The 14,570-nt window shown below is 34.6% G+C and overlaps 1 protein-coding gene across 2 annotated transcripts in view; it reads right to left on the bottom strand.

Annotated features, from left to right (window-relative positions):
- LOC125674555 (uncharacterized) overlaps nt 1-14,570 on the bottom strand; it is an 80,687-nt gene that overhangs the window by 48,297 nt on the left and 17,820 nt on the right. For both annotated transcript variants that reach the window (XM_056159307.1, XM_056159306.1), the window contains exon 4: nt 1,413-1,485. In XM_056159307.1, coding sequence (XP_056015282.1) covers nt 1,413-1,485 — 73 coding nt within the window. The remainder of the gene's footprint in view (nt 1-1,412; nt 1,486-14,570) is intronic.

The following is a 14,570-nucleotide window of genomic DNA, read 5'->3' as shown; positions in this document are numbered from 1 at the left end:
ACAATATTTTTTTTACTGATTTTTAATTTCATTTTTAGCGGCGGTATCTATGAACGAATGTGCTTTTGATTACGTGTTTAGGTACATTTATTAGCAATATCATCACCTTCCATTGACTTACAAATATTTTTGTATCACGAATTACATAATGGATGAGGTGAACCAGCATTTAGAGTCGATCCTCTTTTTCATAGTCAAGTCAAGCAATTCTACACAATGTAATCTAGTTTATATAACTAATTGTGCAATCCTGTATAAATAAAGGATATTATTATTATTATTATCATCATCACAGCGAATAAAAACATGTATTAAAAATACCGATTACATATGCAGATTATATGTGTTCAGTGAAGTTCATGCATACCTTCCATTTAATAAAAAATATCAAGATTCTAATACATTCAAATAATGTCACTTGATTTATAAAAGGGGAAAGCACGAGACCTAAAGGAAATGTCGTCTTTTGTGATAATACCCGTACACTTTGTTTATCATTCTTTATGAAGGAGTACTATTACGTTATGGGGTTAAAAAATCAATTGATATTTCGACATTCCTCGTGAAGAAAAAAAGGAACTATTGAAAGTATTTAGAAACCGTCGTCCGTGTTGTCTATGTTTCAGATTTTAACTTATTAACTTTAGAGTAGAATTGCTTTAATTGACTATGAAAAAGGGGGTCGACTCTAAATGCTGTTTCACCTCATCCATTATGTAATCCGTGTTATAAAGATATTTGTAAGTCAATGGAATTGATTTTGAGGTATTCTAAACTCAATTCAAAATATCTATATATTATATATTTAAAAAGACAAGGGTACGGGTATATACAAATATTATATGTGTAGTCTATTATCAGTTTATGTTGGGCGAGGGGAGGGGGGGGGGTGCGCAACCCGTACATGCAAAATATTTATGCTGATAACATGCTTCACTGTTGTACAGTGTTCTGATGTTCGTATCTTTTTATCATCATAGTCTACATCAGGATATAATTTGACACAATTATTTAAATCGTTACTATGAAAACATAGTTGTGAACGCATATTTCATCTGACAAAAAAGGTGAAAGTAACGAACAGTGATCAATTTCATAACCCCTAAAAGGCATACAAAACAGGGGGTTGGGCAAACACGCACCCCTGGACATAACGGAGGTGGGTTCAGGTATCTTTCATTAGTAAGCATACCCTGTGCATGGGTTGTGAGTCGACCTGTCCCACCCGTTATGAGCCCTATATATATTAACGGATACAGAGAGATCGACATATATATTTCACAATTTGTATATATCAGCATATCTCTCTCCAACTATAAAATCTCTCTCTCTCTCTCTCTCTCTCTCTCTCTCTCTCTCTCTCTCTCTCTCTCTCTCTCTCTCTCTCTCTGTATATTGGGTTTTGTTCTTACCTATCAATAGGAGGACACGTGGGATCCGCTAAGTAGCAACCTGCTTCACGATTGATTTCTAAACATGCTGGGTCTACAAAAGAGACAAAATAGACATAAGGACACACGAAACACACACACAAACACAAACACCATACACATTATGGGTCAGATTACCCATGTGACTAGCAAACATCAATTACAAAGACAATTCAAAGATTCATCACAATTTATTTACAAACATTTGCAGAAAAATATATGAGATTGATCACTGTTCGTTATCTTCACCTTGCATGAATAACAGACTACTAAGTTATGATACGAATACAGCATCAACGCCTGATGCTGGTTTAATGCAGAACTGAATTCGATGTGGAGAATGTAAGTATTGCAATCGGCTGTTCAATCCATAATAAAAGTAATCCGCGGTCTTTGTCTAAATGAATGCTTACCAGTGCTTTATCGAGTGTAAATTGAGTGCTCGAAAGAACAACATTTACAGTGTGTTTATACTGAATAGAAGGATCTCGAAATTTCGTTCCTAGAACTTACAGTGTAAGGGCAAAGGAAATGTTATGTAATCTTTATAGTGAGGTGACAAACATTGCCCTAGAACAGACCGTCTAAAACCTTATCTAGGTCACATGTGGCAAGTAATCATAAAGGTATTGAACCAACAACCTCATTAAAAGTTTAAATTACGATGGAAACGTACTTATCCACAGTTTAAAAACTCGATACCCATGCACTCATATATCAAATCAAATTTACGAAAGAAAGCATGTGGATGTCACTTTTAATGGAACATCTAGAAATAACATTATCTTTGGCTTTGATAAATGTTTCTCGTGTTTGATATCAAACTTAATCTTCTTGTAATAATAAACCTCATCGTGTAAGTCTTTGATTTTTGTCTGATAGTTTCTGCAAAAGCGGAGGGGGTTTTGGTCAGCTAATGTTATCAGTACCATTCAAATAATCAAAATTTGTAAAGCTAACAAGAAAGCAAGACACTTTTATTTCAAAGGTAGAATGTTTTCATTGATACGTTTTAGGTTTCTCTATACAATAAGAAACAAGTCTTTTACATTGTCGCTGTGTTATGGAAACAGAGTAGTACCAATCCTTACATCACTAGCTTTAACAGCAAGTCCAACCTGGTTACAAAATGTCGATTGGAGAAACACTGGATTACTCCTAAGGATATATTTATTTTACAAAATTATTCGTTCAATCCCATAGTACTCTCAACTTCAACCATACCATCTTTTGCAATAAGTTGAAGAGTAGTAGATGTAATTTTAGAATTAGGTTTATCTGACAAACACAATTGATGTACAAAATTCAAAGACGTTATTTCTCAACTTAGGCCAATAAAATGACTCATAATTATGTTACAAGTCTAGACTTATTGAGAGTTCAACGACCTACCATAAGTGTATCGTGAGCAAAAGTTGATATATCCCTACGATACACTTATTGGACCCTCATATGATGAACTTCACGTTACATTTCATTTAGGGGTGTTTGAGATTGTCATCATTTTCGTCTTTGGTTCCTTAATTTAGAAAGGCGAAGATACCGCACAGCGATCAATCTCGTAACTCATATAAGCAATACAAATAGATAGTTGGGCAATCACGGATCTCTGGACACACCAGGGGTGAGATCAGGTGCCTAGGAAGAGTAAGCATCCCCTGTCGACTGGTCACACCCACCGTGAGCCCTATATCGAGGTCAGGTAAACGGAGTTATCTGTAGTTAAAATCAGTGTACCAAGAACGGCCTGACAATCGGTATGAAACACGCCAGACAACTTTTGACCCAATGATAGGTTGTATTGACGAACTAGATTGTTATAACGACCATAGGATTTGCGAAATGCTGACTTCAATCGCGACTGTTGAAACCCATGTCAGTAGCTTGCCTCGATTTAAAAACTAACTATACGCGGAACAAGCTCTTGCGTATCGAATCAGTTGAGAGATATAAACACGATATGCAGGTGATAATGGAAAATTGCTACATACATATGGGAAGTTAACGATAGAGAAGCTGAAATCATCCCGTTTGTCATACAGTTGAGTTGTCAGTTTACCGTTAATGTCTACGTTCAATAAAATATCTAAGTATAAAGCAAAAGTGGACGACTCTGTGTTGTCTTTCATTTCGAGGTCACGGGGATATATCGAATCGACATATGAATGAAAGTTAGTATTTTTAATAGACAAAACGTCCTCGATACATCTAAATGTTAAATTGAATGCCACAGCAAGATATTTTTTTTCTTCCGTCGTAGATTTTTTTTTTTAACAAATTCTGCTTCATATAAATGTACAAATAGGTCAGGTAACAAAGGAGCACAATTCGTGCCAATATGAATTCAAACAGACTGTTGGATCACCAAAGACCACGAAGACATTGTCAATGAGGAACTCTGGCTTATTTTTTTTATTTCAACTTCAGAGTACTTGAGTATGGAATCAAATTTGTGCTTAACAAAGGAAGTTTTTGGATGAATTATCACTAGATATGAATATTGAAGAACTAACTGTCTATGATGTCAAAAAGTATAGTCTTTAAAGGACACATCGGATGTTTTTAAACTTTTTAATGTTTTCAGTCAAATTAATTCATTTCATGCCTAAAACTACTTTACATGTGTTTTAGAAGAAACAGTTTGCGTAGTTTTCGAGTTTGATAGCGATGAAATTCAAATCTTGCGATATGCATATTTTCTTCGATATTTTACGCGCCATTATCTGTGACGTCATATGCGACCTCGGGCGAGAAGATTTGAAAACAGTTGCTAGCCATTTCATAAACAGATTAGATTTAATTGACAAACAAACAATTATCACATTAACGGCTTGTAAATAGCACTGCATTGGGGTGTTTTGTGCCGTTTAAGGGTGTACTTGCTGTCAGTAGAGATGATTTGGACTGTGTTTTTTTCAATTTTTTGTCGGCACAACGACTTTGCCATAAAACAAAACCATTACAATTTGTCCCTGTACTTTTTTCAAACAAGCAGCTGGACAAAGACGTATATAAACTGCGAGAAAATGGTTCTATCGAAGCTTCGCAAAGTTACATATAAGCCTACCGCATATGCTTTCCGTTCTGCTCGCAAATTCAATACACACTTGCACCAACTGACCTTCACCTTGTAACAACATATAGGCAGAACTTTGCTAACAGTGTCTACCAACTGGTAGTTTTAAAAATGAAATTTAAAGATAAAAGATAATTGAACTTTCAATTATAAATAACAAAATATAATATTTTCCAACTTTGAATTGAATTATAATGCTTTCATTTTTTTAAGGAACGCGTACGTGTTTACAACAACAGCACACCGCGCTCCCACTTCCTAAGTAACAATGTGTAGATAACAAAAACTAATGATTAATAAAATTGCTTGAATAAAATAATTTAAAAGTATTGTGATTTTTACAATAAGTTTGATCATTTTTTTTTCCGAAATGCACCCGTGACAGTAGGCCTAGTTGTCAATGATACATAATCGTATTATAATTTAGGCCTATCTAACTTCTCCAAAAATAAATCTAATAATAATTGCACTGTTTATTTTAGAAAAGCAGCAACGCTAATTACAGTTGTTTACATAAATGACATTACTAAATAGTGTTTAGACAGTGATCCCATGTAAACATTATTTACTCGCAAATTTATGCAGATTTCATACTCGCTTTCCTCGCTACATTTGGGTCGCTATTTGTATGCACTGGTGGCTAAAAGATATAAGACTCGGGAAATTTGTCAACATCGAAATAAATGTTATCAATGGCAAATAAATTATACCCCTAAAACCCGAGTTTTTAAAAATATCTAACACTATTATTACAACAATTTGATCGACGAAGGTCGCATATGACGTCACTGTACTACGTGACTACCTATCGAATTAACTAGGCTTTTTGAAATCGGGGCTTAGATTTAAGTCCGTATTGTGGCTAATTATCGCAATACTTCAGTGAACGAACTATTACAATTAATTTCTATAAGCATAAGGAAGACAAAATGCATATAATTATGTATACTTTGAAAACACGAGATGTGTCCTTTAATTTAACATGATGAATGGTCGTGTATAGCGTTGAAAAGTCATAGGTTTTTATGGTATTGATTTAGGAAAAGTCTTTTGATTTCAAGTTTACTAAAAGTTCTTTAGAATTTTTTAGAATCCATATTTGATTAACACCACTTCTGGCATAAAGTTGTCGCACAGTAAGTTTCTCCTTCACAGCTGTTAATATTTTCGTAAGGAGCATTGATAGGGGCTTAGTAGAGCACTTACTAGATCCTGCAATGTATCTTTGTAAGGGTTTTTATGCAGTTTAGAAATAAAGTATAGGTATGGTAACTCATATTCATTCGCACCATTGATTGGGATATTAAATGTGACTAAAACTTAAGCATGATTTTGAAGAATTTTATTTTTTGAAAGGGCAGTTGGAGTATAAGTAAGATTACCAAAGTGAAATTAATGTTAAGTTCGTTTTAAATACAGTCCAGCGCTTGAAGCTAACTTTTTATGTCACCAATCCAGCCAGACTGATGGGGTATAATTTCAACGAGTCCGCAGAAAAAATTACAAGTCCAACAGAGTTTTCCCAGACACGATTAAACATATTTTCTCCGCTGGTTCCTTTCCGTTTCGCAAAATACCAATATATTAGGATTTAACGGAACGCAACGAACACACATCGAAATTGAAGTGTTATACTACACATGCATGTAGTCTCTTGTTTACATAAAAGAGTTCGTCAAACTATATACTAGAATTATTGTTGTGTTTGGTAATTACACAGTAATTACATTGTATTTCATTCCCTACCTAACGGTATTTATGAAATTTGCTCGCAAATTAAAAAAGATCTATGTCTTAGGTAAGATTTTGAATTTTGAATACATGTGTTTCTATGATATTGTTATGATTACTCTCTTGTAAATTAATGTCACATTGTTTTTTCCTGTTTCTGTTGAAGCTTTCTTTTTCGTCGGTTTATTAATTCATCACTCTGAAAGTACTTGGAGTTGTCAATGAAAAAAAAAACAGGGGTCAGTGTAACTTTTTTTGCATAAATGACAGTGGCGAAACACAAACTCGCGAAAACGGGACTGGAAATTGACAAGGTTACTGAAAAGTTGAAATAATGCAAGCATGATCTGGTTCCGTTCCGTTCCGCTAAATACAAATATCTGTGTGGATATTAGTATTTAGCGCAACAGAACGAAACTTTGAGTTTGAAGCGTCATTATTCACCTACAAGTAATATAGTGTTATTCAATTATTCTCATTCATTTTAATCGTACATGTATCTTAAGACACCGAATTATCTCTCTTTTTGGAAAGGGGGGGGGGTGTACATTTTGTAAATTATTTCGTTTCCCCTTGTTACTGTTAAAGTTCTCCTTTAGTAGTTGATTTATCTGAAAACTAGAAAACTGACACGGTCAGCAAGGACCCCGCCGAGGGTTATTAGACGAAAGTAACATTTGTATTTGATATAGCAATGTTTGGGACTGGTATATATGTTAGAATTAATAATACATAAAGATACATTGGAATGCCAATTTGTGAAAAAGGAATCATGAAGCATATTTATGAGAGACTTATGCAATTTCAATTACTTCTGTTCGACACACACTCATCCACTCAAACACAACAGGGTGCAACTAAATACCATTGTAATAGGGGATTCAAAATGGATAACTGGTACACAATATGGTACATACTATTCGAAAAGGATTATAAATTTGACATATTGATGTCTTGAAAAGGAAATTCTGACATCGGGGCTCTAAGTGTTTTCAAACACATTGTCATCTGATAACAATGTTCTAGATTTTTAAAAATATAAATTAATAGAATATGTCTTTACATACATAGGTGAGAAAGTTTCTATTATTCCTAGCTGATGCACGTCATGCATGCGCAAAAAAATCATCAGCAAATATCAAAATACTCACGTAGAAAATGTGGACCTTACCGTCAACAAGCGCAGTAAAACACGCCATTTCGAGATTTTCACCGACGAGAGCTCGGTAACAGTAATGAATAAGGTACACCCATCTTGTATCTATTTTGTGATTTTTTTAGTAGAAGGAACAGTTCTCTAATGTGTACCGTGCACATAATTCAATAACTTGAAGCATGAAGCAGTTTCACTTTGCAACCGGATATAAGAAATTTTATTCCGTATTCCGATCCCGATCGAAAGTTGTTGACTGGGAATGACGTGTTAATTCAATATACATGTAACATCAAGCATTTTTATATCACATTAAAAAAACACATCTATACACATACACAATGTTGTAGAGTTATTTCTTGTAAATTTTCTATATATCAATACAATGAATATCATAATTCAAATTGAATTATCTCCCTTAGACAATGGTAAATAAATACGGTCATAATGAGAAAGATGATGACATTCAAACAGACAGACATAGAAACATAACTCCGAAATCAATAAATGTCTTCCTCTTATTGTAAAGTATTTCTGTACAAAATTTGAAAACTGTTCAATGAAAACTGTTTGAGTTATCGTGTCGCAAAGAAAGTGTTCATAATAACAAAGATAATGACACACATACATACAGACAGACAAAGTGCCATGATCCCAAAATATATAGGTGTATTCCTCTTATTGTAAATTATTTCTGTACAAAAGTTGAAAACTGTATAATGAACACTGTTTGAGTTATTGTGTCACAAAAAAAGTGTTCATAATAACAAAGATCATGGCATACAAACAGACAGACGAAGTGAAATGACGCCAAAATTTATAGGCTTCTTCCTCTTACTGTACATTATTTCTGTACAAAATGTGAGAACTGTACGATAAAAACTGTTTGAGTTATCGTGTCACAAAGAAGATGGTGACGGACAGAGAGACGGACAGACGGACGGACGGACAATGCGATTACTATAGGGCTTCCCGCATTTCATTAAGGGCCCTAATAAGAGGTGTTGTTAATTAAAGGAAAAAAGAAAGAAAAGAAAAGAGATGAGGATAATTTTTTTTTAATCAGGGTTAATGTGCAATTTTCTGCATAAATGATAGTGGCAAATAAAACCTCCACAAAAAAGGGACTAGAAATTCGAGAGTTTCCCAAGAACTTGAAATAATTAGAAGCATAATCTTGTTCTATTCCGTTTCACTAAATACCAATATCCGTGTGGATATTAGTCTTTACCAGAACGGAACGAAACCCATCGAAATGTTGTTAGACAATTATTTTCATTCTGTTTAATCGTATAATCAGACACCGAATTATCTCCTTTTTTTGAGGGGGTGGGGGGTTATTGCAACAATGTTTCCTATGTTTTTATTGAAGCTTTCTTCTTTGGTTTAAAAGTTGATCACTACTAAAGTTAGAGGACTTGTTTATTAAGAAAATTCTAAATAATCAACAACAAAAAACCGGGGTACAATTTTCTGCATAAATGATAATGGCAAATAAAAACCTAGCGAAAACGGGACTGGAAATTTGCGAGGTTATTAAGAAGTTGGAATAATTTCAAGCATTATCTCGTTCCGTTCCGTTACGCTAAATACCAATATCCGTGTAGATATTAGTATTTATCGGATCGAAACGAAACATTAAAATTAAAGCGTTATTCTAAACCTGCAAATAGTATGTTGTTATTCAATTATTTTCATTCTTTATAATGATATATTTAGACTCCGAATTCTCTCGTTTCTTTTTCTTTTAGGGGGGGGGGTTGTAAATTAATGCCACATTCTTTTCTCCTGTTTCTGTTGAAGCTTTCCTTTTCTTCTGTTTATTAGTTGATCACTCTGAAAGTAGTAGGTGTTGTCAATGGACAAAAATGGCTCAATGTAAAATTGTCTTGATAAATGATGGTGGCAAATAAAATAAAAACCACAAAAAGCTACTGAAAATCGCGAGGTTGCTAACAAGTTGATTGTTGATTTTATATTGCTTAACGTCCTACTCGATATTTTTTCACTGAGATGAAGACATCATCATTGCCGGTCAAGGACTGATGGGCTGCAATCTTTAGGTATATGTTCAGCGCTCACGGTCTTTGAACAGGGAGGGATCTTTATTGTGCCACATCTGTTCTGACACGGGGCCTCGGTTTTTCTGGTCTCATCCGAACGACAGCCCCATTTAGTCGCTTCTTACGACAAGCAAGGTTTCTGAGGACCTATTCTAACCCGGATTCCAACGGGATACTAACAAGTTGAAATAGTTGCTAACAGCTGATTCCGTTCCGTTCCGCTAGATACCAATATCCGTGTGGATATTTGTTTTCAGCGGAACGGAACGAAACGTCGACTTTGAAGCGTTATTCTACACCTGCAAGTTGTCTGCTGTGATTCAATTATTCACATTCTTTTTAATCATATCTTAAGACTCCCAATTCTCTTTCTTTCTTTTTTTTTTTTGAAGAGGGGGGGGGGGCTTATTGTTAAATTTGCAAAATGCCACATTGTTTTCTCCTGTCTCTGTTGAAGCTTTTTTTTCTTTGGTTTATCAGTTGATCACTCTGAAAGTAGGAGGTGTTGTGAATGGAAAAAAAAAAGATCAGGGTCAATGTACATTTTTCAGCATAAGTAATAGCGGCAAATAAAATCTGACAAAAAAGGGAGACTGGAAATCTGCGAGGTTATTAGCAGGTTGAAATAGTTGCAATTGCTAGCATCATCTGATTCCGTTCCGTAAAGTACAAATATCCGTGTAGATATTAATATTTAGCGAAACGGAACGGGACGATGTGAATTTGAAATATTTTTTATTATTTAAAGGCCAATTGCAAGTTACTAAGTCTTGTATTTTTATAAAAACAAAATGTAGGCCTTTACTTGGTAAATTAAAAAAAGAAACCTTCTACAATGCGATATTTCACAGAAAGTTGTCTCACTTAACTTGAATTGAATATAGTCACCTTCTATTATATATGATATTTTACAAATACAATGATACTGCAGTGCCGCTAACCACACCTGTTTTCCAAAGTTTATTGAAAAAAATGGTGAAAGGGTACAATACAAACAACTTGCACAAAAATCACACTGAGGAATACCAAATGCGCACATCAGATATATATTAAAACACAAAAATGAAAGGTGAAGATAACGAACAAAACAAAATAGATAGTTGAGCAAACACGGATCCCTGGATCAACCAGAGGTGGGACCAGGTGCCTAGGTCATAATTTAGAGATAACTGTGAAATTAATTGAACGGACACGCAAACTGACAACTCAACTGTGTGACAAACGGGATGATTTCAGCTTCTCCATCGTCAACTTCCCATAGTTATGTAGCAATATTTCATTATCACCTGCATATGGTGTTTATATATCTCAACTGATTCGATATGCAAGAGCTTGTTCTGCGTATAGTCAGTTTTTAAATCGACGTAAGCTACTGACAAACAGGTTGATGGCACAGGGGTTTCAACAGTCTCGATTAAAGTCCGTATTTCGCAAATGCTATGGTCGTTATAACGATCTAGTTCGTCAATACAACCTCGCATTGGGTCAAATGCTGCCTGAAGTGTTTCATACCGATTGTTAAGCCTTTCTTGGCACACTGATTTTGACTGCGGATAACTCCGTTTACCTGATCAGACTATAGGGCTCACGGCGGATGTGACCGGTCAAAAGGGGATGCTTACTCCTCCTAGGCACCTGATCCCACCTCTGGTGTGTCCAGGGGTCCGTGTTTGCCCAACTATTTATTTTGTATTGCTTATATGAGTTATGAGATTGATCACTGTTCGTTATCTTCACCTTGCATGTACCAATGAGAAAATATACACATAATGCATTTCAACTTCTCAGTAACCTTGCAAATTTGAAGTCCCTTTTTTGTGAGGGATTTAAATGCCAGTATCATTTATCCACACAATTGTACATTGGCCCTGATTATATATATATATATATATATATATATATATATATATATATATACATATATATTCTTTTTATTCTTATCTTTTTTTCTTTTTTTTTTTTTTTCATCTTTTTTAAATTAACAACTTCTTTCAGAGGAATCAACTAATAAACGGAAGAAAGTGAAAGCTTCAACAGAAACAGGAGGAAACCATGTTGCAATGATAGTAAGAAAATTTACGAGAGTCCCCCCACCCCACCAAAGAAGAGAGATAATTAGGTTAAGATACGATTAAATTAAATGAAAATAATTGAATAACTACAGACTACTTGCAGGTGTAGAATAACGCTTCAATTTCGATGCGTCTCGTTCCGTTCCGTTAAATACTAATATCCACACGGGTATTAGTATTTAGCGGAACGGAACCAGATAATGCCAGCAACGATTTCAACTTCATAGTAACCTCACAAATGTCTAGTCCCTTTTTACGGGAGTTTTATTTACCACTATGATTTATGCAGAAAATTGTACATTATTTCAGATTTTTTTTTAAATTTAAAACTCCTCTTACTTCCAGATTAATCAACTAATAAACGGAAGAAAATGAAAGCTTTAACAGAAACAATGGGAAACCATGTTGAAATAATTTAGAAAATATAAGAAAAGCATCCCCCCTAAGAGGCTAAGAGGAGAGAGAATTCGGTGTCTAAAGATACGATTGAAATAAATGAGAATAATTGAATAACAACAGACTACTTGCAGGTGTAGAATAACGCTTACAAATTCGATGTTTCGTTCCGTTCCGCTAAACACTAATATCCACACGGATATTGGTATTTAGAAGAACGGAACGAGATAATGCTTGCAATTATTTCAACTTATTAGTAACCTTCCACAATTCCAGTCCCGTTTTCGAGAGGATCTTATTCGCCACTCTCATGTTTGCAGAAAATTGTACATTGATCCTTTATTTTCCATTCACAAGTCCAAGTACTTTCAGAGTGATGTACTAATAAACCGACGAATAAGAACGCTTCAATAGAAACGGAAAAACAATGTGACATTAATTTACAAGAGAGTGACCATAACAATATCAAAGAAACACAAGAATTTAAGATATTACCTAACACGTGGATTTTTTTTCTTTTAATTTGCGAACAAATTCCATAGATATCGTGAAGCAGGGAATGATATAATTACCAAACATCAGAAAAATTAAATGATAATAATCAGAAGAAATCTTAAGAGACTACTTTTATGTGTAGTATAACACTTCAATTCGGTGTGTTTCGTTCCGTTCAGTTAAATACTAATATCCACACGGGTATTGGTATTTTCCGGTACGGAAAGAAATCAGCGCAGACAATGTACATTTTACATCAGTAATAAATGTATATAAAAAAAAATCCACATAGTTTATACAGTGACTACATATATTAACAATGAAGAAAAACTCACATTTTTGGATACAATTGTATATAAAAAATTAAAACTTTAAAGCGCGGTATTCTATTTTACAACCATCTACTATTCATAGACCCATATTAGAATACACATTTATCTATATAACTAGAACTTTAAAGTCCGGTATTTCATTTTACAACCCTCTACTTCTTACAGTTGATTCCCCTTAAGGTACCCCACAACGGGTTTCGTTCCGTTCCGTTTGGCAAAATACCAATAGCCATGCTATTAAAATTAAATTTAACTCAATATGTCTCAGGCAATATTGTAACACTTTTGTGGGATTTATAAATTACGAATCAGATCCGTCTGATATCTACAGATCGAAGCATGCCAAATGTGTGTATAAGATTCCATAAGTATATTTTTAAAAATGATGCTTCAGAAAATTAACCAGTCCCATCGCATTGACTAAAACAAATGCCAGTCAGTCCACCAGGACCCAGTTGCTCAAAACCTTGTTTAAAAACCACTGGTTAAGTTAACCACTGGTTAAATTTACTATCCACTGAGTAACTAACCACTGATCAAAATTCTGTTGCTCAAAGTGAGTTTAGCCCTAGGGCATACTAACCGACGGTTAAGTTCATTTAACCAGTGGTTACTGTCCCATAATTCAACACCATTTAAACAATAATGACTGCTGCAAATGTTAATGAAGCGGACAGACGACTTTTCACATAATGGGACACTATTCTTAGTTGTACAAGTTATATTTAATTGCTGTTATAAAATTTAGAAATTCATTTCAAAATTAAGGATTATCTCCCTCATGCATAGCCCTTATCCTTGGACGAATCTGGCTCCACTTTTTTGGCACGCTGTTTTTGGCTATATTTAGCTCTAAAACTTCATAGTTATTTCGGATTTCAAACATTTCGGTTGAGCATGACTGAAGAGACATTATTTGTCGAAATGCGCATCTGGTGCATCAAAATTGGTACCATATAAGTTTTACATTATGAAGTCAACCGAGGCCGTTAACTCGAAAAGGAAAAAAAAACATCAGGGGGGGGGGGGTAGAAAGTTGAGAATGCGAAAGAGATGAAGATGAAAACTTGCTCGAAAGCAAAATGAGAAGAAACTGTGTGCAGAAAAAAATCACTGAATATAGACTGGAGGGGGTCCACCTTCTTTTTCACTTAACCCTGTCTCATAGAAAATTATTTAGATCCACCGGGAATCAGTGGATTGAATTCATCGGGATTTCAGGAGGACTTGTGGATGGAGGCCTTGATATTTACGGCAAGACTACATTATTGTATTATCTTAACTAAAACTGCACCTTTCCTAATACAGATACTGAGAATTGAAATCCATTTTAGTCAAAGGAAATTCACAAGTAGAGTAGTTGGTTTGCAAACTGGCTTCTATTTTTCCCCTTAATGTACACCTAACGCGAAGTTGTAACTTAATCAAACGATCTAATTTTTCAGTGAAGGCACCAATTAAAGTAGGCATAATTAAAATAATATGCACACGTGCATGGTACTGTTGGAATATAGCTAAAAACAAGTCGAACTATTCTTAGACCTACTCACAATGTGAATGTCACTGTAATATATGAAATCGCTCCTGTAGAATTTGGGTCCTTATACAATTGATTCAATCTCGATTGATTGATAATGATTGATTGTATTTTGTGTAACGTCTCTCTTGAGAATTTTTCACTCATATGGAAACGTCACCAAGACCGGTGAATGCTGTAGTAGGTTTAGCTATACGACCGACAGGACTGACGTACGACTTGACTATTACTATACGTAGAAAATAGATGAATAATTGCCGTCAGGGAACCAGCTGAGAAGGGAGC

The sequence above is a fragment of the Ostrea edulis genome, chromosome 3, assembly GCF_947568905.1.
Source record: "Ostrea edulis chromosome 3, xbOstEdul1.1, whole genome shotgun sequence".
Taxonomy (NCBI): domain Eukaryota; kingdom Metazoa; phylum Mollusca; class Bivalvia; order Ostreida; family Ostreidae; genus Ostrea; species Ostrea edulis.
The sequence above is the reverse complement of the archived record's forward strand: the minus strand, read 5'-3'. Positions and strand labels throughout refer to the sequence as shown.